Source organism: Betta splendens, chromosome 24 (assembly GCF_900634795.4).
Source record: "Betta splendens chromosome 24, fBetSpl5.4, whole genome shotgun sequence".
Lineage (NCBI taxonomy): Eukaryota > Metazoa > Chordata > Actinopteri > Anabantiformes > Osphronemidae > Betta > Betta splendens.
Genome location: NC_040901.2, coordinates 8,576,535 through 8,602,694, shown reverse-complemented (window position 1 = coordinate 8,602,694; position 26,160 = coordinate 8,576,535). Strand labels below are relative to the sequence as shown.

The 26,160-nt window shown below is 41.6% G+C and overlaps 3 protein-coding genes and 1 non-coding gene across 12 annotated transcripts; 3 read left to right on the top strand and 1 right to left on the bottom strand.

The window, feature by feature from the left end:
- Positions 1-9,721: 9,721 nt before the first annotated feature.
- trnae-cuc (transfer RNA glutamic acid (anticodon CUC)) lies at positions 9,722-9,793 on the bottom strand. The gene has a single exon. It is a non-coding gene; the product is annotated as a tRNA-Glu (tRNA).
- A 109-nt stretch (positions 9,794-9,902) lies between these two features.
- On the top strand, positions 9,903-20,117 carry LOC114849709 (nuclear receptor coactivator 7). Of its 5 annotated transcripts, none has more exons than XM_041069557.2 (17): positions 9,903-10,038; positions 10,839-10,993; positions 13,315-13,469; positions 14,365-14,435; positions 14,562-14,669; positions 14,760-14,858; positions 14,970-15,095; positions 15,220-15,404; positions 15,922-16,043; positions 16,161-16,760; positions 16,983-17,154; positions 17,229-17,376; positions 17,517-17,642; positions 17,724-17,876; positions 18,183-18,278; positions 18,367-18,440; positions 18,556-20,117. In XM_041069557.2, the coding sequence occupies exons 2-17, from the start codon at positions 10,956-10,958 to the stop codon at positions 18,689-18,691; spliced, it is 2,409 nt and encodes an 802-aa protein (XP_040925491.1). In that variant the 5' UTR covers positions 9,903-10,038; positions 10,839-10,955; the 3' UTR covers positions 18,692-20,117. The 5 variants fall into 5 exon arrangements, with proteins under 5 accessions (XP_040925491.1, XP_028997236.1, XP_028997235.1 ...); XM_029141403.3 differs by having other exon boundaries at positions 15,889-16,043; XM_029141402.3 differs by having other exon boundaries at positions 10,018-10,091; positions 15,889-16,043.
- A 934-nt stretch (positions 20,118-21,051) lies between these two features.
- LOC114849480 (adenosine 5'-monophosphoramidase HINT3-like) lies at positions 21,052-23,238 on the top strand. Of its 3 annotated transcripts, none has more exons than XM_029140986.3 (6): positions 21,052-21,149; positions 21,475-21,593; positions 21,853-21,970; positions 22,342-22,411; positions 22,504-22,630; positions 22,812-23,238. In XM_029140986.3, exons 2-6 carry the CDS (start codon positions 21,501-21,503, stop codon positions 22,899-22,901), a joined length of 498 nt encoding a protein of 165 aa, XP_028996819.1. In that variant the 5' UTR covers positions 21,052-21,149; positions 21,475-21,500; the 3' UTR covers positions 22,902-23,238. The 3 variants fall into 3 exon arrangements, with proteins under 3 accessions (XP_028996819.1, XP_028996817.1, XP_028996818.1); XM_029140984.3 differs by having other exon boundaries at positions 21,062-21,215; XM_029140985.3 differs by having other exon boundaries at positions 21,073-21,215; positions 21,456-21,593.
- Positions 23,239-23,360: 122 nt separating this feature from the next.
- LOC114849481 (adenosine 5'-monophosphoramidase HINT3-like) lies at positions 23,361-25,942 on the top strand. Of its 3 annotated transcripts, none has more exons than XM_055506323.1 (7): positions 23,361-23,493; positions 23,591-23,692; positions 23,775-23,892; positions 24,318-24,384; positions 24,505-24,631; positions 24,854-24,929; positions 25,490-25,942. In XM_055506323.1, the coding sequence occupies exons 2-6, from the start codon at positions 23,615-23,617 to the stop codon at positions 24,899-24,901; spliced, it is 438 nt and encodes a 145-aa protein (XP_055362298.1). In that variant the 5' UTR covers positions 23,361-23,493; positions 23,591-23,614; the 3' UTR covers positions 24,902-24,929; positions 25,490-25,942. The 3 variants fall into 3 exon arrangements, with proteins under 3 accessions (XP_055362298.1, XP_040925459.1, XP_028996820.1); XM_041069525.2 differs by having other exon boundaries at positions 24,315-24,384; XM_029140987.2 differs by lacking the exon at positions 23,361-23,493 and having other exon boundaries at positions 23,505-23,692; positions 24,315-24,384.
- Positions 25,943-26,160: the final 218 nt, after the last annotated feature.

Sequence of the window (26,160 nt, the reverse complement as noted above, 5' to 3'; positions counted from 1 at the left end):
ATTTATTTTATTTTCACAAAGCAAAAACAGCAATAAGTATATATATATATATATATATATATATATATATATATATATATATATATATATATATATATATATATATATATATATATATATATATATATATATATATATATATATATATATATTTGTTTACAATATATATTGTAAACAAAATGAAAACGTTATTTTTCTTCTTAAATGTGTGTTTTCGATCTGCACGATGAACTCAATACCTTGATGATATGATTAAATTATCTGTTTCTATAAAATAGTAAATGTTCTTTAAATTCTGTGGCCGCCTTTTCTAAAAAAGCTATTATTATTACTATTAGTATAACTTTTAACTTTGCAAATTATGTTTATTAATTGCAAACCGAAGTGTAATTATTCTGATAATAGATCGAGATCGTTTTTTTATTTATGTACACGTGTTGGTTATTATTACTGACGTATGATATCAGTAACTGAGCAGACTCATTACTATCCGATAAATGTTCTATTTATAGTAGACTCGTTTAAGCGGAGAAACAAACACTTCCTTGGGTAAAATAATTTGTCTTTGACCTGGAGGTTTTTATTTACTTCAAAAATGAAGAATAGGCCTGTAGCTGTGGACGTAGTCGGAAGTCTCCGGCGGTTGTTGTCCTCATGGGAACAGATTTATACCTGTCATCAACACCAGTGAACGTAAACACACGAGGCCATTTCATTGTGCAGCCACTTCCCACTGACAGCCTCTCATTGAATTATGTGACACCGCGGCCCGCCAATAATAAGGAAGGCGTGTGTGTGTCGGTGTGTGTCTGTGTGTGTGTAGCAGAAGACGAAGAAGGTTCAACTTGATCGACTAAATAAATTACACTATCTTGCACATTGATGATAGAGGACCGTTGTCGTAAACCTGGTTTATTAATAGACCTATTATTTTAACTAAAGCATTTAATGCAAAACGTAAATGTTAATTCAGAAAAAATGAGCAAAGTCTAAAAGATCTGTTTTTATGTTATAAATAAAGGCAAGGCATCACAGGTTCAGGTTCTCAGAGGTGAGGAACATTATTTATTCCATTATTATATTTATAATATTTATTAATAATAACATAATCGTTATTAATAATAGTGACACCTGCCGTGTATTATTAAAATACTACAATTACTATAATTTAACACAAACCGTCTGTGTCCATTTAGTGAGAAAAACGCTATATTCATACAAATGAACTGTAAATGATAAATTGTGCATTTTCTCATTGTACATAGAGTCAGTTTACATTAACTCGGCTGGATTAAAAAAAAATATCATTTTATAAAATAATAAAAGACCTTTTCAATATAAATTCACTCAGAAGCAGAAAATCATGTAAACGGCCCTCTTATCAGAAAATATACTGCATTTAGAAAAGACAAATGTCAAAACACAAAAAAAAAAAAACACAAATGTGTGGGCGTGTCACGCAGCTGCAGACTGACTGGCATTAAGAACCAACAACACCATGCATTCCTCACTTCCTGTGCTTTTTTTCTTTTTCATGGCTTTTGATACAAACTTAATCTGAGCTACGGTTGTGTGGGTCGCCACACACTCTCATAAGTCAAGGCAAATAGAGCAAGGCTGCATGGATGGAAATGGGGAACTGTCATCAATGTGTAACCTCAGGCTGATAACACAGCCACCAATTGCCTGCTAATAATGGATCTGTTCGCTTGGGAGGAATCGTGCTTTATGGTCCCACTGAATAAGTGCTGACCTTTTCAGATTTAGCTTCTCTTATTTTCAAGCAAACAAATTCTTGTTTTTCGCTGCTTCTATGAATCGCGACACCCTGAGGTCTAAAAACATCGAACGTAACCTCATTTGCGTTATTGTCCAACACGCTGTGTGTGTTTGACTTGTGTACCAGGCTGTATCGCTGACAGTGACACAGGCCAGAGCCCCCGAAAACTTTCTACTGTGTGAGTGCGTGTTTATATTCATTATTCTATGCAACTGTGTGTGTTCGCTGTCAGTGTGTGTGAATGAGGAGGTGCTGCGTGAGGGACTAGATAGAGATGCTGGTATGTGGAGGACAGCAGCCAACTGTTACAGGAAGGAGGGTGTGTGTGTGCGTGTGTATGTGTGTGTGTGTGTGTGTGTGTGTATGTGTGTGTGTGTGTGTGTGTGCGTGTGTGTGTGTGTGTGTGTGTGTGTGTGTGTGTGTGTGTGTGTGTGTGTGTGTGCGTGCGTGTGTGTGTGTGTGTGTGCGTGCGTGTGTGTGTGTGTGTGTGTGTGATCCAGGCACCAGGAAAGCTGTCCCCGTCTCGACTGGGCCGAAGACTCAATCATTTGGGGTCAGCGACTTACTTTGGCCCCTTTTCCTGACACACACGCACCCACCGACTCGTACGCACACACGCCGAGGCCGCGAGACTCCTGGCTCCAGGAAGAGGACTTCAAATGGAGAAGCAGGAAAGCCTAGGAGACGCAGTCCCCCGAGGACCTGCAGGAGCCAGGGAAACACGCGTCACCCACTCGTGCCGCTCCGTCTCCCTCGCTGCCGCGTCGTGGTGCAAAGTCAGCAGAACGTCCTCGCTGCTTTCATCTTCTCGCTGACCTCACCTGTTTGTCTCGTGCTATCAGATCAGATTGATCATCATGGATCCGCTCATGTGACATTGATAGTGTTGCTCAAACAGTGCGAGTCAATGTAAAGCCTTTGTATGTGGAGCTGTGATTACATCATACAGCCCTTTAGTTTGGCCATTATAGTTTCTACACAATGCGAGGCAGTAGTTATTAGGATGAGATATATGTGACTTCTCACAAGTTTTCTAAAGAATTTTAAACAAGGGAACTTGGTGTAAACCATCTGTATCAATATTTGTATTTATACTTTTACAAACTGATTCAATTTAAATTAAACCACAATTATGAAACATTGATTTATTGTTTAACTCTCTTTTTTAATTTCATATATGCCTCTAAGCATCACCACATGAGAATGCTCATTTTAGTTTTTCAGTGTGTGTGTGTGTGTGTGATTTATGTGTTGATCTAAGGCATCTGCGTGTTATGCTTGTGGATTAAACGTGTTTGACCAGTTAAGGTCAGGGAGTCGGGGAGTCGTCTGAGCAGGACACCACGGTTTCAGCTCATCTCTGTCACACGGACACACACATCATTAACCCGGAGTGTGCTTTTGGAGGAATTATTAACCCCTGAATCGCAGGTTCTCGTGTGCGATGGGCTCAAGCATTGATTTGGACTTTTGGTTCACGCACTTTGAAGAGCAGCACAAACACATCACACCTCAGTCAATTAAGGATGATAAGACACCAATTATTAAAACCTCTTTAGTTCCTAATGGTTTCCAATATTTGCAAAGCTTCTTAACCAATTCACTCACACACTTTGTATGCCAATAGTTAATGCCAGCTATAAAATGTATTTAATCCAGGTGAATGTGGAGCACGCTGCAGCAGGGTACCTGCGGTGCCCACAGTGCATTTTTGCATTGGTGTGTGAGCTAAAGTGAGTGTATTTTTAGCAGTGAAGACGCAGGGATCCCAGGGCCTCTCCCTGTGATAAGCAGTGGCCAAAGTCCACCGGCTAGCAAAGGCCTTAAGAGCAAACACACAAACACACACACACACGCACACACACGCGCATGCACAAACACATGCAGCACCAGTGTTTAATATGCTGATACGCGGGGCTTAGCTGCAGGCCGATGCTGCAGGCAGAGGGGCAGCTGAGGGGTGAGAGTCAGGTTAGGTAAAGGTGAGGTGGCGTCATCACAACAATGGATTGTGGCAACTGTGAAGAGTTCATGCAAAGTTCAGATGCTGCAGAGTCGTCGGCGTGGCTGTAATGCAAGAAGATGCAGAGCGTGGTAGAGAAAGTGAGAGAAGGAGGGCAGAGCCAGTCGCCTGTCAATCAAACCCTGCTCATCCCTCGTCTACAACCCTGAGCGAAAACAAAAACACAGCGAGGAAGCCGGAGGGGAGGAGGTGTCACAGTGTCCATGTCCGATAACAACGGGATGTGAATGAAAAGTGAGTAATTTGTGGCAAAACGCTGAGAGAAGGAGCATGAGAGGAGAGGAGGAGGAAGATGATGCCACCAGACGGGAGGAGCGCTGGAAAACAAAAGAGGCTCCACTCTCTGCTCCGTCTTATCTGTGCGAGCGTCTTATCCACCGCTGGCTCTGTTAGTGTAACCCCGCTCCCTCCCTCGCTCCCCGCTCTCCTTCCACCTCATCCCTCCTTCTCCAGCCCACTCTGTCCAGACCCCCCACCCCCACCCCCACCCCCCTCCCCGAGCCGCCTGTGGATCCCCTTATCAGGCCAGGGCTGACGTCAGGGGGCCCACTGGTGCTGGGGGGCCGGAGACGGAGGCTGATAGCGCTGCTTCCAAGCAGGCTGTGGGAACCACGCGCCCACCCCGCCTCGCCCCCCCCCCCCAGCCCCGCACGTCCTCCACGAAACACAGAGGGGGCGACACACCCGTTGGGGGGGGGTCTGTACCATTACAGTTGAAATTAAGCTATTAGTTTAGTTAAGACTAACATGAAGAAGCACTGATCAACAGTGGAGACAAAGGTTCATGTGGAGAAGGAAGCTGTCGTTTAGCTTAAAGATAAAGTTGAGGTCAGCAACGGTGACGCTCATCAGCTCATGCGTCTCCATTAAAGCAGCTGCAGGGCAGCGGGTAGACTGTGATGTCACTGATGGTGATGGTCCAAGTTCACTGGAGACGAAACCGAGACCGTTATTCGCTCAGACTCTACGTGGGTTAAGGAGCCACTTAGCCTCGAGATGTGGAAAGGCTGCGCTCTCGCCAGGGTCAACAGGTGCAAGGCTGTTGTGTGGGGAGTGTGGGTCAGGTGGACGGACTTGGCAAGTCTCACATCATCAGCCACAGGTGCAGCGCTCCCAAAATGCACACACACACACACACACACACACACACACACACACACACACACACACACACACACACACACACACACACACAGCTCCCACCACATAAACCCTGTTAATTATCATCCTTCGACATCTGTGTATCCACAGAAAACACCCACCAAAGCCTCCTCACTGCATTATTTTACTTCAGGTTCCACTCTCTTGCAGTGACGAGAGGAAGCCGAGGCATCAATCTGCAAGTCGCACGCACAGACAGTAGAATCTGTAGAATCTTCCTGCGTTTGTGTCAGATGTTTTCGGAGATGGATCTGTCGGATGGGGAGTGGAGACACACTTATCAGTGTGTTTTGCTCAACAAGGCGGAGAAGATGTGTAATGGTTGCGGCCGTGTGTGTGTGTGTGTGTGTGTGTGTGTGTGTGTGTGTGTGTGTGTGTGTGTGTGTGTGTGTGTGCGTGCGTGCGTGTGTGTGTGTGTGTGTGTGTTTCACGCTGACCCTTCCTTGGCCGAACAAGTAGGAGGAAGAAACGCTCGGCCTTGGCAGAGCAGAAGGAGGGGTGAGGTGTAAAATAAGAATCAGTGAAAGAAGGAGACCGTTGTTTTCAACGTTATCGCTTGCTCTTTGTTAGATGCTCACTCCCTAAAGTTTCACCAGTGGCCCCGGTGTCCTTGAGTGTAAATACCTACTGTAAGTAATGGATGAGAGTGGAGGTGAGAACCTGAACCACTCTTACTTTTACAGTGTTTTGATATATGGACTTTAGTACAGTCAGATTATGGGCAGCAAGTTAAAAATACACAGGACAGTTTTATGAAATAGCAGTAATTAATTTAGACTCCTGGCTGAACATCAAAGTCAACAGTCAGGGTACTAAAGTACAATTTATATATGTGTATACATTTTTAAATGACATAAATAAAGGTATACATCAATTTAAGAAGTAATAATATACTAAACTAGACTTAACAAGAGAAGATACAATAAATATACTTAGACATAAGTAATATTTACTTTGACAACTTCAATTTAATTTATTTATTTATAATTAAGACATTTCTAAATTTACTAAATTTTATTTACAATAGAACAGAAAAACTTTATTATCGTTGTACGATTTACTATAAACTTTAGATGTAATCATTTCAGTGATTAAAAGTGTATAGGAAATGTTGTTCATTAGCATCATTCCATCATTGGCTGTGCATCACATTCCAACAGTGAATCCTTCCCCTGGTCTGCCATGCTGGCCGTGCCACAGAGACCCCCCCCCCCACACACACACACACCACTGATAATAAACGCAGGGCAGCCTCATTAGTCTTTTTAATTGGCCCAGAGCGGTTGTAATTGGACAACTTGTGGTCCTGGCCTGAAGCCAGGTTAAAGTAAACCGACCCAGTGAAAACACTGTGCAGGCCAGATCACAGTGCAACATCGAGCCAGCAGCATGAAGAACTAGTAGAATGCAGCTTTTTTCTTTTGAATTCCTAAACGAACACACATTTCAAGTTGCTGCAAGCTGAGAGCACTGACACGTGAGCCTTAAACATTAAATCAGACAAGGACATTAAACACATCTATTCCCCTCACCTGTCTGTGTGTCTCCCTGAGAATACATCATTTTAAACACCTATTTATTAGCTCTTCAGAGGAAATTAGTTTTTTTATGTCAAGTAAGAAAGAGAAGAGCTGCCATGTTTAAACCTCACAGAGCTGCTTTGGATAAAAACTACTGTGGAATCTGTTTCTAATTTGCTGCTTCTTGCTATTTGACATGTGCATGCATGTGTCAATTAGACGGTGTGTGTGTGTGTGTGTGTGTGTGTGTGTGTGTGTGTGTGTGTGTGTGTGTGTGTGTGTGTGTGTGTGTGTGTGTGTGTGTGTGTGTGTGCGCTCCGTGGCGTCTATAGCTTGTGGGGGATCCATCAAAGCTTATCATTATAAGTAAACATGACAGAGTGGACAAAATGTCTTGTGCGCCGCCAGACCCGCTATCTGACCGCGAGCCATATCTGCGACGATGGACTGATGTGGCGCTGGCCCGGACTAAGCAGAGTCTGAGTGTGAGAGCGGGAGTTCATGTGTGAGCGCACACGGACGCACACAGGCATCAAAAGGCTTCGAAAGCGGCGCGGAGACACGTATCTCCCGTCTCAAAGGAATACAGCCTCCACAGAACATGAAAAGTTGACTTATCACACAATCATAAATGGGCAAGCACCATCATAATTCATATGGGAATTTATAGCTGTGATTTATTGGTCAGCCTTGGCCAATAAATAACAGTTTTATCTATAAGCAGAGCAGAGTTTTTCTCCTGAAAAGTGCTCGTTAATGTAAATGTACATTTTATGGCAGATGAGATGTGAGAGTTAAGGAGGAGACATTGGTAATGTTGGCTAATGGTTCATTATCAGGGTGTCACCGACTGTTACTGCAGCCTCATCCAAGCTTTTGGGGAAACGAACGCAGGTCTTGATTTGTTTTTCCTGAGCTTTTCCTGCATTTGTCCAGGGCGAGGCCTTCGTAGCATTCGTGCATGCGTTGAGGTCAGTCTGTGTGTGTTCCTCTACTTGTTACAACACCGCTGATAAGCAGGGTAAACAGCCGCGCACTGTTTGCTCCCCTGCCACGGTCATGTGACCAGAACCACGGCGACGCGGGCGCCCGGGCGCGAGCGGAGGCCGCGGCGCGGCGCTGCCCGGCGCTCGGCAGGTTTCCTACGGCGTCTGCTCCGTCCCGGAGGTGCGGCCCCTCGGCCGTCTGGACGCGGGGCTTCAGGAACGAGAGCCCCGCGCCGATAACCTTTCCCCTGCTGTTCAGTTCCTGGGTCAAAGGTCGAGGCTGCGGTGCCTCAGCTGACTTGGCAGACTGACAGCGGGCGTAGTGGCGCTGGATGGTGTACAGTATAGAGCTGCTTTAAATCATCCCTCTGACACGGCCTCATGTGGCTGCATGAACATGAAATGGGATGAAATAGGTTCTAACCATTCAAAGAGTCACAGTAAATATCAGTCAGATCCCAATCTAATGAACAAGAAAGACTGAACATAAAGATCAATAAATTATGGAATTAAAAATATAAGTTTACACGTGATTGGATCAACATTTTACATGTGTAAAACAATCCCTGTGCGTCTTGTTTGTGTCACTGTCAATACACAAAATTTGGCTGTTGAACTTAGCGTTAGTCCTGACAGGAGTCATTTCAAACATCATCTTCAGCTCAAAGTCAAATATTTTACTTTCTGCGCATCTTATGTTTTAACAAACACTTTCCCTTGAAGTATTTTTCCAAAATATATATAGTTTTTTCAACAAATTAGTGCATTCGGGTTAAAAACATAATATTCCCAATCAATTATCATTTGTGTGACATATCCCCTTTCATTGTTTAGGTTTTGCAGCCTCTTGCTGCCACAGTGTACTTGTAGTTATCAGTGGATGTAGTCTAAGCTAGAAGTATATGACGTCTGGAAGAAATGATTTAAAATCTCTCCAAGGCCTGCGCTGGGTCAGACATTCGTGACTGTGACAATTTCGCAAAATATAAGAAAGATAAGGGGTTTAGGTGGTGAAAATGGGCCTTTTTAAATCTGCCATTCAACATCAGCTGTAAAAAAGTCTATATCTATTATAGATCTATTATAACTGCCTGGGAAAAACAGGTAATACAGAAATAATTTTGTATGTAAATGTAAGCAGAAGGAATGGAAATAGAGAGTCAGGCTTGGAAAGGAAGGGGTTCAAATAGAGCTTTCTGGAAAAAGAGAAGGGCGACAAGTAGCTGTCCTATTTCTGAGTCACACAGAGGTTTTGATGGTCTTGAAAGAGGACGATGATACCCAGATCCACAGGGTCCCTGCCAACACAAACCCTGCTCCCAACCAAACAGTCCACCCACAATCCTTTGCTCCGAGCAAGGCAGCGAGAAGAGGGGAGTGGAGAGGGGATGATGAGAGCCTGAACAGGCCCAAGGAGGGACACACCGGCGCCATAGCGATCCCTGAAACAACTTATCTCCTATCTCACAATGATAACGCTGTCAAAATATCTGCCAAGATACATAGACAGCCAGGAACTGGTTAACTCCAGCGTCGTCCAATCAGACGGCCTGCGGGACTCAAGTGCCGCATTATCTTGTGTTGCTGAATCTCCAACAGGTTCAGTTCAAAATGGCCAAAGCTCTATTGGAAAGAATGACAGAAATCAGCTAACACATTCGATTTATGAATCAAAAAAATAATACTTAATAATAATACTGTCATAACCGTTTATTTTTGGACCGTTACAGTGAGGTATTTGTACAGGGCTCTTTTATTATTTGTTGTGAAATATCTCCACCTAGTGGCGAATTTGGCGTTTGGTGCTCAGGAGTCAGTTGGCAGGAGGTATTTGCTTTGCTCAATAAAAGTGTATGGTAAAATCATTGTGGAAGATAATATCAGGGTAAAAGCCGTTAAACTATAATGTTGCACTTTCCAGCACACCCATAATAAAAATGACTGACATTATATGAGCTCATTCCTTGTCTTAAATTAAAAAATAAGGTGCAAAAAAAGTCATCATTGTTGAAATATTATTATTATAATTCTTATTATACCAATAATTATTATTTTCAGTTTACCATGCATATGAATGTGTAACTATTTGAGTTTTCCCTATCCCAGCTCTATAAGAGTAGGTCAGGTGACACACGCGGTCACCTATGGTCAAACTGAGGCGCATTAATATTTAACCTGTGTACTCGTTTTAATGCGGTCAGGATATTCTCAGTGTGGAAGGGTATTTTAGTCCAATCCGCGGAAAAAGTAGTTCCCTGACCGGGAATCGAACCCGGGCCGCGGCGGTGAGAGCGCCGAATCCTAACCACTAGACCACCAGGGAAGTTGATTTGAATTAATCATATAGACAATTTGTAGATAACTATATTAAACATATACTAGCTCTATAAAGGTGCATGGCCACGCGCCTTCGCCCCAATGTCAATCTATTCACCTGGATAATCGTAGTTTACCTAAGTTACCATTACCACATACTAGCTAGCGCGCAGGTGAGTGGGTACTCGTGTTTTTATACGGGGAGCTTGACACCAGGGGGCGCAGCGAGTAGTTAGCGAGAGAGACAGAGAGGTAGGTTGGTTTCATTTTAACGTTAACGTTAGCTGTTTGAGGATGCACGGAAGGTATGTGACCAGATGAATTACCATTTATATTCTGTTTAACGTTCAGCATAACGGCGTGCGTGTCCACGTTGGCACATATTACATGAACAGGAGTACTTCGTCTTAAGGGACGGGGCTGGCGTGAAACCGAATGAATGCTCAGTGTCATCTCCACCAGGTTGCCATTGTCTTGTAAACAATGTGGCTAGCTAGCAGCGTTAGCCTCAGCTGAAGCACCTTCCGTGCTGTTTGTCGCGAGCGCAGGCAGATTTATTATAGCGTTTAACCCAACCGAGCGTTGTTGCTTTTTGTTAGCGCTGCACCCCACGGTGCGGTTCAAAGGGGATTATTAGTGCGTTCCGTAATGTATTTACATCGAGCACGTTTCCACAAAACGAAAAAGAGTAGTTTTACTTTAAATCCGTGTTTTCTCTCTCTGTGGTAATTTACCTGTTACATAACACTTAATGATACACGTGGATGAACTGCCGTTTCCTTCTTGCTGCGCTCCCTGTGATGCTAACGCTAGCTGTGCGAGGCCACACGGCTTCAATGTTTACATCGACGGGATTTCCAAACAACTATTGAAAATACTGCATATGACGCGAGGACCGACTGTAGCGACAATAACCAGCAGCAGATGCGTCTTATCGTTACGCAGGGTTGTGCTTTTATAACAGCCCTCCACAGCTGGTGATGCTCCATCGTCACACACAGGGCTTTTCCCGTTTAGTGAGTGTTGCTAATCCGTCGCTTCTTGCTTTGCAGGATAAGAAAGAAATGCGCCAACACGGCGTGAGAGGCAGCGGCTGCAGAGTTGTGTGCTGGTGTGGGGTTGTTTGTATGGATGCACTTGACTGCAGGCACATTTAGGACCCTGGCCCGATGGAAAAGAGGGACAGGAAGCCAGGATATTTCGCCAGGTAACTGACTCAGTGTGCGTTTGCGAGTACTTTCCATTAGTCAAGTGCTTTTAACTTTCGTTTCCTCTTATCAGAGCGTGTTTGCTTAATAGTTGTGGTAGAGATTAGAGAGCAAAGTCGATTTTATTTATAAAGCCAAAATTACAAATAATGCATTTGTCTCGGCTGAGGATCGTAATTTGAACACGATGCAATATTCTCTTTTTTTAAATAAAGTTTTATAGCTATTATTTTATTCATATATTTATAGCAGTGCAGCTTTTCTTTGTGTGATTGTTCATACTTATCTGTCTGTTGACCTTCTGCTGTCTGTGTGTGTTATCGTTTATTCCCACTTTCCTCAAGTACCGTATTACTTGGCACATTATAAATTCCTTATGTCTTTGTGCTGCACCTTTATTATACAGTCTCATATAATCCAAGTTGTGTGTCAGGAGTTCAAAAACTGAACCAACAGGGATGACGCTAACATTAAAATCAGGTTATGTGAAACGTGATCGCAGGCATTTTGTGGTCGCGTCTAAGGCGCATATATCAACCAGGAACTCCCATCACAAGCAAAGAACAGCCCGCTGTTTGTTACGGACCAGCACGATCCACTAATCGATACCTGCTGGCAGGGATCTGTTTTAGGAAACGCCTTGCATTCGATTAAGTTGTGTACTGCTCTGTAATGAGGCTTTAAGATTTCTAAAAGCTTTAACTTCTGTGAATAACTGGTGAGTATCACAAGGTTATCAGTGAACCCACAGGCTAAAGGTTTTACCCCAAAATGAGCAAATACTTGCTTAAGCGAATACAAAGGTCCCTTGTAGGCTGGCAGCTGGTGAGTGTGAACTTGATGGATGTTTTGTGGTAATGTAGCTTAGCCCAGTGGTTTATTCCTTCTTATGCAGTCTTAGGTTTCTTGTTGAGGCTATATTAACAGCCCAGAACAAATCTATCACTTGCCTTCATTTGTTTTGTTCATCTGCTCTGCTTATCGTGGAAATATTACATTACAGAGAAATTACATTACCGTCCAGTCAACCTGTAATTATTAGACATTGGATTTTCATAGGACTGGTCTTTGACTTATAGTAGAGGCAGTGTAATCCTGCAAAGCTGGTGTGCAAACCTGTTAGAGTGAGCAATAAAGCAGCAGTGGAAATGTTAAAAGTTAAAAATGACTCGGGTTCATGCAGACATGAAGAACGCAGCGAGGGGCCACGTCAACAGGCTTATCTTCAAACACAACTCCTATTACAAGTTTCCACTTGCACCACACTCTGGTTAAGTTTTTAATAAATGGAGCTAAGATCATACTAGGCTGACACAGTGCCAAGAAATTGTATTATAGCTGCATGGACCGTTTGACTAGATCCAGAAGAATAATACATTTTACATACTGTAAATATACTTGTATTAATTAACTTTCTAAATTAAAAATGTTTTTTGAAGATGACATGTGGTCATGAAAACAGCTGCAGGTTTACTGAAGAGCTTAACGCTACATATTGTAACATAAATAGAATAGCTGAATGAACACGTAACAGCTGACTTAATTAATATTGGTCAATTAGTTTTTTTCTTGGTTAAAGTTTAGATGAATAGAAGAAGTGTGAACCTGTAAAGACTGTAAAGCTCTGAGAAAGAATTGCCCTGCAGTAAACAGACAGTGCTGTTATGAATGTGTCTGCAGATTCTTGAGTTTGCTACCAGATGTTTGCTACATCGTCTAAAGAGGGAGAGTGAACTGAGGATGTGGGAGAGGAGCTAAGCCTTGTTGGTTCGCAGCCTCATCGATCCTTTCCATTAAGCACTTTACAGGCTTATCTTTTCTTTTTTTCTTTGTCTCCTCCTTTGCCCACGGCTGTACAGAGTGATACTAACGCCTATCACTCAAATTATCCGATAAATCAATTTGGTCTTATCTTTTTTTTCATGCAGTTATATCCACACGCTCTCGTGTGCATTATCTTCAAGTGCACTCGTAACTTGTAGTTCCACTGCAGCGTCCCCTCTTAATGAACCCCAGCAGGGTCTGCAGACGCTGTTACATCATTCTTCCCTCCATCAATTATTAATCAAAGGAAGGGCAGTCTGAAAAGGAAAAACACAGTTGACGCACCAGGGTAAACTCCGAAAGACGTACAAAGTAGATATTTCACTGTACTACAAAGTAAAAGTATAGTATTGTAAATCCACAGGAATAGCATGGCTTAATGTGCACTTGTGTGTACATATTATAGATTGTAAGACCCCAGTCCTGAAAGTGCTGTGCCTTTTCAAAACTACTGGATGTACTGTAAGCAAACCTTTCTGCTCTGGCATCCCATCAGGCTTAAGAGGCGGAGGCAGTTCAAGCAGAGCCAGTCAGACAAGAATGTGAATGAGCAGAACCAGGCAATCATCTCCTGTGCAGACATCCCAGATGACCGTGACCTCAACAGGAAGGCAGACCTACAGAGAGTTCCATCCAAGCCTCCGGGCTCAGGTAATATACGCATCACAAACTTTTCCAACTTTTTCCAACATGCGTCCAGGTGTATTTTCAGAAACACCTACAAACCATACAGGCCGAGAATAAAGGAGCAAAAACCGGTTACATCTCTGGCCTTCTGTGATGAGTTAGGCTTTCTCAATAACTCTACAAGGGAACATTGCTACACTGATCCTGTGGTCAGTGCAGCATATGCAGCAACAGATGGGCTCCATAAAAGACCTCTTGTAGCTCATCATATGATATTTTGTTTTTGCGCAATTAGACTGAAATTTACTCACATGGGTTCACGTAAGATTTTAGCTAGAAATCTGGGAGGGAGTAGGGAGTGGTGTGCTAATAGCTTCTGTTCTTAGCAAGAGGAAAATGCTGACTGTGGACCTTTTATGAATGCAAGGATCAGTAAGTGTGTCTTTACAATAACTCGTTTGGAGGCAGCGATGTTAAAGCCTGGATAATGTTATGAATGGACACGCTATAGTAGTGAGTCAAAGGTTTTAAACCACTGGATATTCTGTTTAGACCAAAGTACATACACATTATTTTATTGTTCGGATGCCTTCATTGTTGAGAGTTTTATAAATATCTCACCTTTCTAGACATTTATAATGTACTGTGTGTAAATGAGACTAATGATATTGTGGACATTAAGTTTTATGTACTAGTACTTAATTTAGAAATCATTGATTTCAATTCAAACACAGACGTTCAAATGTGTTGACCGTAAACCTTAGCTCGAGTGCTGTTCTGTATATGTTTGCAGAGTAAACACTGGTGCGTTGGTGTTTGGTCACAAATATTACTGCGCCATTTGCACTTTCAGTGGTGCTCATAGGTGGTAGTGTATTGAGGGACCGTTTACCTTTAAGTCTTTCCCGCTTTCTCTTAGATGACTGCTGTAAAAGTCACAATCAAGCAAAGATGGAGAAGAAGGGACCGCCAGGGACCGTGGAATTCATTGTGAGTAACATTACAGCGATGGCGCAATTCCATTTACAGTATTCTCCAGACAGTTAAGGTTGCATCATGGAGGATTTTGACATCTTCAACGACACATTTCACAGAGGACTTTATGTCCTGTTACAGGTAGGACCCAATGATTCCCTCAACAGTATCGCACTTAAGTTCAATATCACCCCAAACAAGCTGGTCCAGCTTAACAAACTGTTCACTCGCAGCATCTACCCTGGTCAGGTAAGGACACCAAAAGCACTGCATTATGCTACTATAAGCTCTACAACATTCTTCTGATTAGCTGACATCCGACTGTCTCTAACGTTACAGAAACTGTTTGTTCCTGATGTGAGCCAGGCAGAAGCTGAGCCTAAGCCTCCAGGCTCCTCTGACGCGACCATCACCAATGGCTTATCTGAGAAAGCACATGTGAATAAGATTTGCTATGTTGACTGCAGTACATGGTTCCTGATGCATACTCTGTAGTTGCGTTTAAGTTGTCAGAGTTCCGATGAAAATCTGTGCCTTCATGTCCCTCAGGATGGCATTTCAGACTGCAGGACAGCAAAGGCCATCCACCGTGAACTCTCCCCAAACTCTGAGGACGAGAGTCCAGCAATAGTTAAATTCATCAAAATGAGTTGCAAGTATTTCACTGATGGCATGGTAAGAATCATCACGATAATGTCAGCTAATAATTAAGAGTGTAGGAGTCTTGAATAGGAAATGTGCTTAATTCTACAACAGGTCCTTATCACCTCCTCTCTCAACTCCATATGTAATCTTGCAGGGAGTGGTGGGAGGTGTGTTGATTGTGACCCCCAACAACATCATGTTTGACCCCCACAAGTCTGACCCCCTGGTGATTGAGCACGGCTGCGAGGAGTACGGCCTCATCTGCCCCATGGAGGAGGTTGTGTCTGTGGCGTTGTACGACGACGTGTCTCGCATGAACCTCAAAGACGCCCTGCCATCGTAAGAAGTCCCAACCGCCTCTCTTTCCTCATTTCCCTTTTCTGTCCCTTTTTCCTTCCTTGGCTCTTACCTTCTGGTTCCTCTGGTTCTTCATTTTCTATTTTGCTGGTCCTGGTCAACAATTACAACAGTCAACAAAAAATGCAGCATTTTTAGTGTTTCTGTTTTCTATATGATTTAAGCATTAGATTAGTCATAAAGCACTGAAGTGTTATGCTTTGCACTCCATCTTTTTGGTGTCTTTACCACATTTATCAGTTTGTCCTTTTATTGTGAATCTTAGTTGGGTTTAGGAGTTTTCTTTCTTTCCCTTACACTTGTTTCCTCATAAGCCAGTTTGTGTTTTATTCGTTACATTTTTTTAAGTTCTGTATCATTCTGGTCATTTTTAATTTTTGTTGGAATGTTTTTTGTTTTGCTTGTTTCCCTCTCATTATCATCCTCGTTTGCGGTGTGGTATGTGCGGTGCCCCGTGACCTCGCAGAGATCTACCACAGGATCTATGTCCTGTCTACAGGCCTGGCGAATGGGAGCAGCTGCCATCAGAGCGGGACCTCAACCCCTTTAGTCGCTATGAAGCTCTGGACTCAAAGCGACCTATTATTTTGGATGACATTGAGTCTACCCTCTCAGAAACTGGTAACATGTCTTAATTAATATTTGGATTAATTATGTTCCATCAAACAATTGGCAACAATTTTACTAATTAAACTCTGCTATTAGGATAAATCAATAGGGCTTTGTTTATTTCTTCAGGGAGTACACAAGGTGAGCATACTGAAAAATCACCTTCAGATGAGGGATTCACTGAGTTGGAGCCTACTTTGAATGGGAGCACTGACGAAGTAGAGGGACCATCCTCCAAAATATCTAACCTTGGCGGCAAAGTCCAACAAGAAGTCCTAGGAGTAAGCAGCTTAGGACAAGGTGACTCCAAGGACAAGACACTGCTTTGTCAAATTAAAGGGAAGCTGGAAGACGAGGAAGATGAGGGTGTAGTTCAGATAAGCTCTATCGAAGATGGAGAGTTCATACACTCCTCCTTAGAAACCGAAAAACAGGGTGATACACTATATAAGCTTTCAAGCCAAGAAGCAACCGAAACCAAAGATATCAAACCTAAAGGGACAGAAGAGCTGCTAAGTGGTGTGGATGATCACAGCACACCAGTGGACCAAAGCAGGAAGTTGAGTCTAAAGGAGCCTTCAGGGGTTCGTGGGAACACTGGTCCTATGAGACAAAGCCCAAGCAGGTCAGAAGAGGGGGGTGGAATAAGCGAGGAGGAAAGAAGGAAGAAAACCTATGAAGCGGAAGTGAAGTCATGGCTCCTGCAGAGGATACAGGCTCCAATAGAAGGTGAAAATTAGAACCTAGGTTTTAAGATCCATGAGTACATTTTTCATTATTTGGTATTTTGAATGTCATTTCAAGTGACATTCCATTTTTTTTATTCAAATACATCATTTGCTCCTTGATTTGTTTTTCTTGCTTTGTGCCAAAATGTCCGCAATGATGGGCCCTTTGGGATGTGAGCATTAACCCAATGTTATTTCTTTTTTTAAACTTCTTTCGGTTTAGACATGCTTTTCTCGTCAGAGGAGAAGAGTAAAAAACCTCCCATGTTCCTGTGCTTTAAAGTTGGTAAACCAATGAGGAAGTCCTTTGCCACTGGGATGACATCCAGTCCTGCCCATTCATTCGGAGGCCGCCAAAAGCAGCCAGAGTATTGGTTTGCTGTGCCACAAGAAAGGTAACTTGATATCTATCTATTAGCAGTTTGAGGAAACTTAAACTTGTCTAATATCTCGTACATGTGTGTTTCAGGGTGGACCACCTGTATGCATTTTTTGTCCAGTGTTCTCCCGACGTTTACGGGAAAGAGGCTCGTGAGCAGGGGTTTGTTGTGGTGGAGAAAGACGAGCTGGACATGATCGATAACTTCTTTGGTGATCCGGCGTCCTGCAGCTGGGAGGTGAGCTGAGCAGAAAGGACCTGTGTCTGCAGAATCCATCTATCATTATTATCATCGTATGCTGTTTTCAATTAAGGCTTATAAAGGATACCCTGTTCCTTGTCAACAGTGACCTTAATTGGTTTTCAATTTGCTTGTAGATCATCACCATTAACGAGGCAAAGCGTCGGCAGAGTTTTGGCAGCTGTGATGGAGACCTGTCTGTGGATGCACTACCCACACTCTGTGATGCGAGCGATCTGCTGCAAGACACACACGTTGAGAAGGTAATTAACAGGCACGATTGCAACCTCATCTGACAATGAATTGATCCATAATGTCTGCCTGTTTTCTAATTTTCCTCCCAGCTTGCCTGTCGCCTGCCAGCCCGCGTGCAGGGCTACCCGTGGAGGCTGGCCTACAGCACTGTGAAACACGGAACCAGTCTAAAGACGTTGTACAGAAATCTAGCAGATGTGGACAGTCCTGTGCTTCTGGTCATCAAGGACATGGATAACCAGGTGCATACTCTCAACACCTCCTGGGCAGTCATAGAAATAGATAATTATATTACAGAGGTTAAAATGTAGTATTATCTGTGTTTCAAAAGCAAGTATGCCTAAGCCTTGACAAGGAAAAAAAGCTTTGATCTGACTTTGGCGACACCTTGTGAATGTTTACAATGATTACACTACAATAGGAACTGCTAACAGGATCATTCGAAATGTATATACTAATTTGAAAGGGCTTCACTTGCTGTTGTTAAAATATTTTTTAAGATAATATTGTTTATGTTGTCTTAAAATAAATTTCAAATCTTTCCATAGATTTTTGGGGCGTTCTCGACTCACCCATTCAGGATAAGTGACCACTGTTATGGTACAGGAGAGACATTCCTATATAGCTTCTGCCCTGAAATCAAGGTTAGTTTACTCTGGCATCAGTTATTTGTGTTAAGAATGCTTTCCTAAGATGAAAATTGCAACCATAAGTCTGTATTTTTTTTTTCAGGTGTATCGCTGGACAGGGGAGAATTCTTACTTTGTGAAGGGCAGTACTGATTCTCTGCAGATGGGAGGAGGAGGGTAAGTGAACATACCAATCACTAGCCTACTTTTTGAGCTCAGTTCTCTAAATGGACATCGTTTGTGTTGTGTTTTTGTGTTGTGTTTTTTTTAATCTTTCTTTTCTGCTCTGCAGTGGTCAGCTGGGTCTATGGTTGGATGCTGAGCTGTATCGCGGTACCACCACCCACTGCGCAACCTTCAACAACCAGCCACTCTCGGCTCAGCAGGACTTCAATATCCACAGTCTGGAGGTCTGGGCCTTTGAATAGCTCTTATCGCTTCAGCTTCGTCCACAGTCAGTGTTCACTCAGCTACCCCAAACTTTCCATCACCCCCCAAGTGTACTACACCCCACTTGGCGTCAAACCTAGCTACCCCCACAATAACACTCAATGTTATGTGAGAGGAGACAAGAGTGGGGTGTGAAGACTTGTTTATGGGGACTGAAAATGGAACAGGAACAGAAACATCATGTGAGTCTTCTGTAGCCTGTTTGATGTGGGTTTGACCTGCAGGGAGGAGGGAGTCTAGTTGAAGTCTGCCTTCTTTCTGGGATCGAAGCTGTTGCTCGCACACTCTGTCACTGCTGCAGCTTTCCCAGCATGCAGACTGCCTGAATAACGTAAGCTTATAGGGAGAAATAGGAGAAGAAAGGTGATTATGTTACAGTTGAGACAAGAGAGCTGATTTTAGTGTTTCCCATCACGCTGTATATTAATTGTTAAAAAATAAAGGTTGATGTAATTTGTGTATATAAAAAAAATTACGTACAGTTTTTGTTCTGTTTATTACAATCCAATGAACTTGAAACTTGAAGGAAATTGGACATTTCCAGGGATCTTTTTTTTCATTACTAAATTAATTGTCAATATGAAAATTAAGTAATTGTTTACAATGTAGTCCTCGTCCTCCTTTTGAGTGTTAGATTAGAGGATGTTTCAATGCATTTCTCATAAATACATTTCCTGTTTCATTTCCTGTTTAATCCAAAAACACCTGCTGGAGCCAGGCAACATCTGAAATGACCAAATGTTATTTTTATTTTCATGTTGTTGTTTTTTTGTTTAATTGTGTTTTTCAAAAGTTTTTCAGAATTTATTTTTACATTTCATTTTTTCATTCTGTTTCTACAAAAGTTTTTCAAGAGTTGTACTTTTATAGAAATGTTAAACCAAATATTTCTGTAAAAGTTAACGTTTTTGCACTACAGAGTTAATCGGTTGATGCCGTGTTGTGGCCCCACGTAAAACCACATTTCTTTCAGGCTAAATTACTGAATGTTTTCTGATTGCCACTAGAGGAGAGAGGCTGCCAGTATAACCACAGCTCAGACACCCTAATCGTAGGTGAAAAAGGGATTGATTGTTGCACTTAAACACTAACTAAATCTTCAAATCTACTAACGAAGAAAACAAGAATTCTGTTCTGTCCTGTGTATCTGACGAACTTGTAGTGCATGAATATGCAATACTGCAAATGTCTGCCACCGTTGTTATACCTGCCGTATTATCACTAATGCCAGTTTTTGCGTCATGTGAAAATGAGCTTTGTTGCCTTTAGCTGTTCAACTGTGAAAGTATTATTTCTTGAGAGTCCAAAAACTGCTGTGTCCTGTGATCTCACCAAGGCAATATTTATTGTGTTGTTAATGCAACCACATTTAAACTAAAATAAATGTTAGGACATAGAACTATGGCAATAGATTGTGTTGTTTCTGTTCAGTGTCTGCTTCCCATTGTTGTTTTATTTCAGCAATGTGTGTGACCTCACAGATTTTCAACTCTCAGAATCATGTCAGACTCTCATTTTTGACTCCTCACAAGCTGCAGCCGGTTTAAGAGGTAGTCTAGTACCCATGAAGACAAATGTTTGTTCACCCCCATGTGTCTTAACTTGTCTCTCTGGAGCACTGGTTGGTCATAGAACATGACGAATCCAGTTGTGATCTGATTTTCCCAAGGAGGTTGGAGAGGCGCTGAGATGAAGGCCTCTTTGGAGCTGGCGCACAACAAGTCCAATGTTCTATTGCCTCTGGTGGGGCATGAAACATACTGGAAGAATGAGGGCAGAGAGGACGATGGAGGTGCATGATTCAAATCTCCAGACATAAGAAGGGCATTTGTTCTCTGTGTTAAACGTCAGTTCACCACAGAATGAAGGACATCACATGCAGCTTTTCTGTTAGTAGAGGGGGTATATGCGCAGCTATTAGATCGCTTCCTCATCTGTGAAAGCCTACGTTAGAAATGTCAGCATTGTTTTAGAGCAGGCATTTACTCTGGACTTGCTGCTTGTTTTTCCAACTATCTAAACAGGTGACGCTGTCACAAAAAGATTTGATTTGGTCACATCCTGTCTCAATAAACCTGCTGTACTGAAAGAGACGTGATCCTGGTTGTGATTTCTATTATATTTTAAAGTAAATAGTCAAATCAAACAATGCACTAATTATCAAGGGTATTGATCAATTACTGTATGTAGTAAAGTAAGGTTGTTCTGATCTCAGCGTGTTATTTAACAGTTCATACAGGTATTTCATACGTACAGTAGAAGCATTTTTACCATTTTTTCTCACGGGAGCGTGACCAGTTGCAGCGTCCAATCATTGACGGGTATATGCTAAAGGGGCGTGGCTTTCCGGGAATCGACTTCCCCAAAGAGCAGAGCGTGTGTCCTCCGGTTTGTAACTCGCCGGACCGATACTGGATCAACGGTACCCCGAGACAAGTATGAGACGATGAAATGCTCCGATGATTTCAGGCTTTCAACCTTTTTAAATTTTTTGACAACCAGGTATTTTTCAGTAGTGTGAAGCAATAATCGTTCTAATACGCGGTACTATGCTGTTCTAAGTGTTTAGAATATGAAACGACTTTATATAGTAGTAGTATTTAGTACATATATTACTATATAACTATATGACATCATGACTAACGTGGCGTTAATATAACATCATTACACGTCCTGTACAGACTGTAGAGGCTGTGTTAGTTTCTGTTTTTACTTCCTGGTGCTCAGATAACAGAGAAATAGTCTTCATCTCTTCCTTCAGTTTGTCATGGGCGACAGAAGACAAAGATGGCAGCGGCAGGTTTAAACAACAGAATCAAATTCTGTATTTTCTGTCATATAGCCAGCGGTGAAGACAAAGAAGCCGAGATTGTGAAAAAGGTAGGTAAACTGGACTTTTAGGTACTTTAGAGTAATAAAGCCTGGGAGCTCAATTCTCCTATTAACGGAAAAATAATTTCATAAGTCACATACAAGCTGAGGATCAGCAGCTGTTGCCCTCGTGCCACAGGTGCACCAGAAATCCAGATGTGTATTAGTTTGTTGTCAGTTGTTAACAACTGTCCTGTACTAATCAATGCTGCATTCACTTGCCTATTGTTTACATGTCTATATGCAATATTTCCCTTCCCTCTCACAGAATGAGGAGCTGGTGTGTTTCAAAGACATTAACCCTGCGGCTCCTCACCATTACCTGGTTGTACCCACACAGCACATAGTCAGCTGCTCCTCACTGCAAAAGGAACACATCAGCCTTGGTCAGTTCTAATGAAACTGCACAAACGATCACTAATGAGTATAAAAAACTACTGAACTACCACCTCTATTAAACAGCTGCTCCTTCTTCAGATCATACTTCTTATTGTAGTAAAATTGAAATAACTCTGCAAAACTGTTAAATTCAATAGTAAACATGTTCAATGTTTTTTTTTTGATTTTCCAGTATCACTGACCTACTAATAGCACTGTTTTTATGGCACTGCTATACCTTTACCTTTTTTGGCTGCTTCTGATGCTATCGTATAGAAAATACCTCATGCTGCATGTAATGTGCTCTGTATACACAGATCTTAATTTCATCTTTTTGTAGTTTAGTCCTTAATGTGTTATGTTTGTATGTTTCCAACAGTGAAAAGGATGGCGGAAATGGGTAAAGCTGTACTACATGATCAGGGGATCACTGATATGACAGACATAAGGTTCACTGTAATTCTTCTTCTAAAACTTCTGCCTCTGAACTTTGCATTGGTGTTCGTGTCCTCAGTGTTGCTTTGTGTATTTTCCTCCACAGGATGGGGTTCCACCAACCTCCCTTTATTTCAGTAAATCACCTGCACCTACATGTGCTTGCCCCTGTCAGCCAAATCTCAAAGTACATGGCGTATAAATTTACACCAGAGACCTGCCCGTTTGTTACTGTAAGTCCTATGACTAGAAAGTGCCTCTGTCACTTTACCTTCTCCTTGTTGTTACTGGATTAGATGTATAAAATTCAATTTGACCTTTACCGTAATTACCTGGATTTTCCTTTGAAGATTAATGAGGCTTATCTGATTTCATCTTGTTTTCTATATGCAATTAACCTATTTCTCTCTGCAGGAAGAATCTCTACGAAAACGTCTAAAAGCAAATAATCCACTACTGAAGGGTTGTTTTAGAGACTGTAGTTGTGTTTTGTACTTGGATTGACTGGTAGAACATCTGGGAGGAATCTCATTCACTGAAAATGTGTTTTTACAATGGACACAAGTTGTGGAAAATGAAATACCAGTAGTATGAACTGATAAGACACAGGGAACTTACATGATCAAGGAGTGGGATGTTTACAGCAAAACATTTGTTAAAAAAGAAACATGTTACTGTAAAAAAAACTAAAAACTATACATATTAAGGTAAAACTCTTGTACAAATGTACTGTATATACAGTATATGCATTTTAAAATAATGTCTATGTTCAATAATTGCTGCTATGATATTTTAAATTATATATTTGGGAATATGTTTAATAAAACCCTATTTAACATCATGTGTAAATGTCAATAATTTTATCTATATTAATTAGTAAAATAAGTACAGACAGGACAACGACCACACGAAAGCTTCAAGAGTAGGTAGTAAAATCACCACAAGACCAACTAACCATATAACCACACGTCGCACATTCACTGTTATCATAGGTTGGAGTCAACGTTTAAAGTGTGGAGTCGGAATTTACTCGGTTGACGTAAACGCAGCACTTCTCCGGAACGATTAGCTTTGTGAGGGCGGCTTTTCCTTATTCGTAAGTCTAGATATCACTATTACGTTGACATCATACAGTCTGTGATTTCGGTAGTTGTGAGATACGTTGTCCGCCACATTATTAACTTTTCCATCAGAATTCTCGCTTCTTTTCCGCCTCGATGGCTCAGGACGCGTTTGCGGACTGTCATTTCTGCCAAATTGTAAACAACCAGACTGACACAGAAATCCTGCTGAGCGTGAGTAGAGATTCGGGTCTGTGCGTTAAAATGCTCATCTGTAAATACCGGGGTGGTCATGCTTTCATTTTCTTTCTCACAGGATGATGAGCTGGTTTGCTTTCGCGACACGACGCCTGGCGCTACACATCACTACCTCGTTGTTCCCAGGATGCACCTGGACAACTGTAAAACCCTTCAGAAGGACCACGTGCCTCTAGGTGAGGCTTCATAACACCCTTTGTTCATACTAACGTTGTTGATTTACCCTGACAGTCAATTAATGAACCATTTAAATTAACCCACAACAGTTTTTATACAGATGTACTTTACACAGTGAGGTGAGCCATCACCATAAAGCCACCCTTTTTCCTGAAGGAGGTTTAGAATATTTCTGCCCCATTATCTCAGAAAGCCTGTCTGTCCTGATGAACAGGAACAACCCGAGCTTATCCTACTTCTAAACACATTAAACCTTTATGTTAGAATGGATGTTTAGCTGTCTATGAGTTTCATTGGAACATTTTTCAGTTTCTAAAATCCCCCAAACCAAATGTCTACATGTCAAACTGTCACTTACATGGATCTGAACTTATTATATGTTTTAGTCTGGACGACACTGATGTGAACTGTTTGTTGACAGTAGAGCGGATGGAGGAAATGGGAAAGAAAATCCTGAAGGAGAACAAAGTCAGGGACTTTAATGACATCAGGTAAATTTCTCATAAGCTACGCTATGACTTGTACTATTTTAATCGAGGTTGGATAAGATTTTCTACTTTATTCTTGTATTTACAAAAACCTCATTTCAAACTCATGTTGAATCTGTATAGGATGGGCTTTCATCTTCCTCCGTTTTCATCTGTTTCCCACCTTCACCTCCACACTCTTGCCCCAGCCAGTAACATGGAACCCAGATCACAGCGTCGCTACGGGCCTCAGTCATGCTGGTTCATCCCTGTAAGTCAGTGTCTCGCTGCGGTTCTGCCTGGAGGCTGCACTTAGGATATAGCTTTACAATTTTAAAATAGTGAATGACTAAATTAAATGCTTTTTCTAAAGATTGTGATGCTTTGAACAAGTAAAAATCAGAAATAATGCCTACTTTAATTCTGCGATGTATAAATAGGATTTGTAAATGCTTTGAACCTTCACCAGACTCATTGCTCTGCTCTGTTACAGGTGGATAAAGTGCTTTCTCAGTTGAAGATGCATGGCAAGGTCAAATGACTCATCAAAGTATTTGTTTGTCGAAAAGGTCTGGAACTTCAAACACTGGAAAAATTGCATTTGAATGTTTGCATTTGAATATTTATTTATTTTAACGTGTGTTTTTGAATTTTTTGTATAACAATGTTGAAAAAAAAAATTATTGTTCAATAACAAAGCCAGTAAATAATGGTGAACAAAGACTCACTGGTCATACGTGTCATAGCAATGTCATTTCTTGACCACTTGATGTCACTAGCGTAATTTATCATTCATCCATCCATCCAACACAGAGACAAAAAACTATTCACAATCATGGTCCCATCTTCTGGGGTCAAAATACTGTGCCTGTGCCCCTTTTATTATTGATTCATGAACGATAAAGCAAACATTTATTAAAATATCTAATCAAGTTTTTTCTGCTTTTTTACTGTATATACTTTTTATTTAGATTTGTTTTGAGTAAATACTTTCATAAAAATATGCATTTTCACCTCCAAAGAGACATTACAGTGCAAGTTAGCACAGGTAATAGTTTTAGTACAGACCTCTGTGAGATGATTCCCACGTTGATTTCAACTTGATATTATCTTGTCTTATCTGTGTCAGTGCTGAGACGTGCAGACGACTGAAGCCACAAGAGTATCCAAAGCCTGTGTCATCATGAATTTGCTAAAAAGCTGAAGAAGGTGCCCAAATCTATCTGTCATCACCAGTGCATCAGTCTGGAAGAAGCTGTCATGCAGCCTTCATAGCAGATGACTCCCAGACTAAGCACTTTTTGTATCTTCACTCTAGACAATGATCGTCTGTAGATGTCTTTGTATCCTGCAAGCTCTGCAATTACTTCCCACGCATAAACACACAGCTGACAGTGTAACATATAATGCTGATTTATACTGTAGGCGCATAACGATGCTCTCTCAATCTGAAGGATTCCATTTAAAATTTAAGATTTAATTCAAAATTCAAGATCAGATAATAAATCATGTAACTCCCACCAGAGGAGACCAGAAATGGAGACAGAACATTCTTAATAAAACTTGATGAGACAATATTTCACATCTGTCTTATGTTGTTTTGTTTTATATTTAAGTTGTCAGGCTTAATAATAGTAATAGTAATAATACTTAATAAAGGGTAATAACATTATGAATTGCTTCATTACTGAAGTAATTTCAGAAGCAGCACCTATATCAGCATTTACTGTGAAAGTAAATGCTTACTATATATATATATGTATGTGCCTGTGCATCATGCACGTGTAAAATAAACGAACA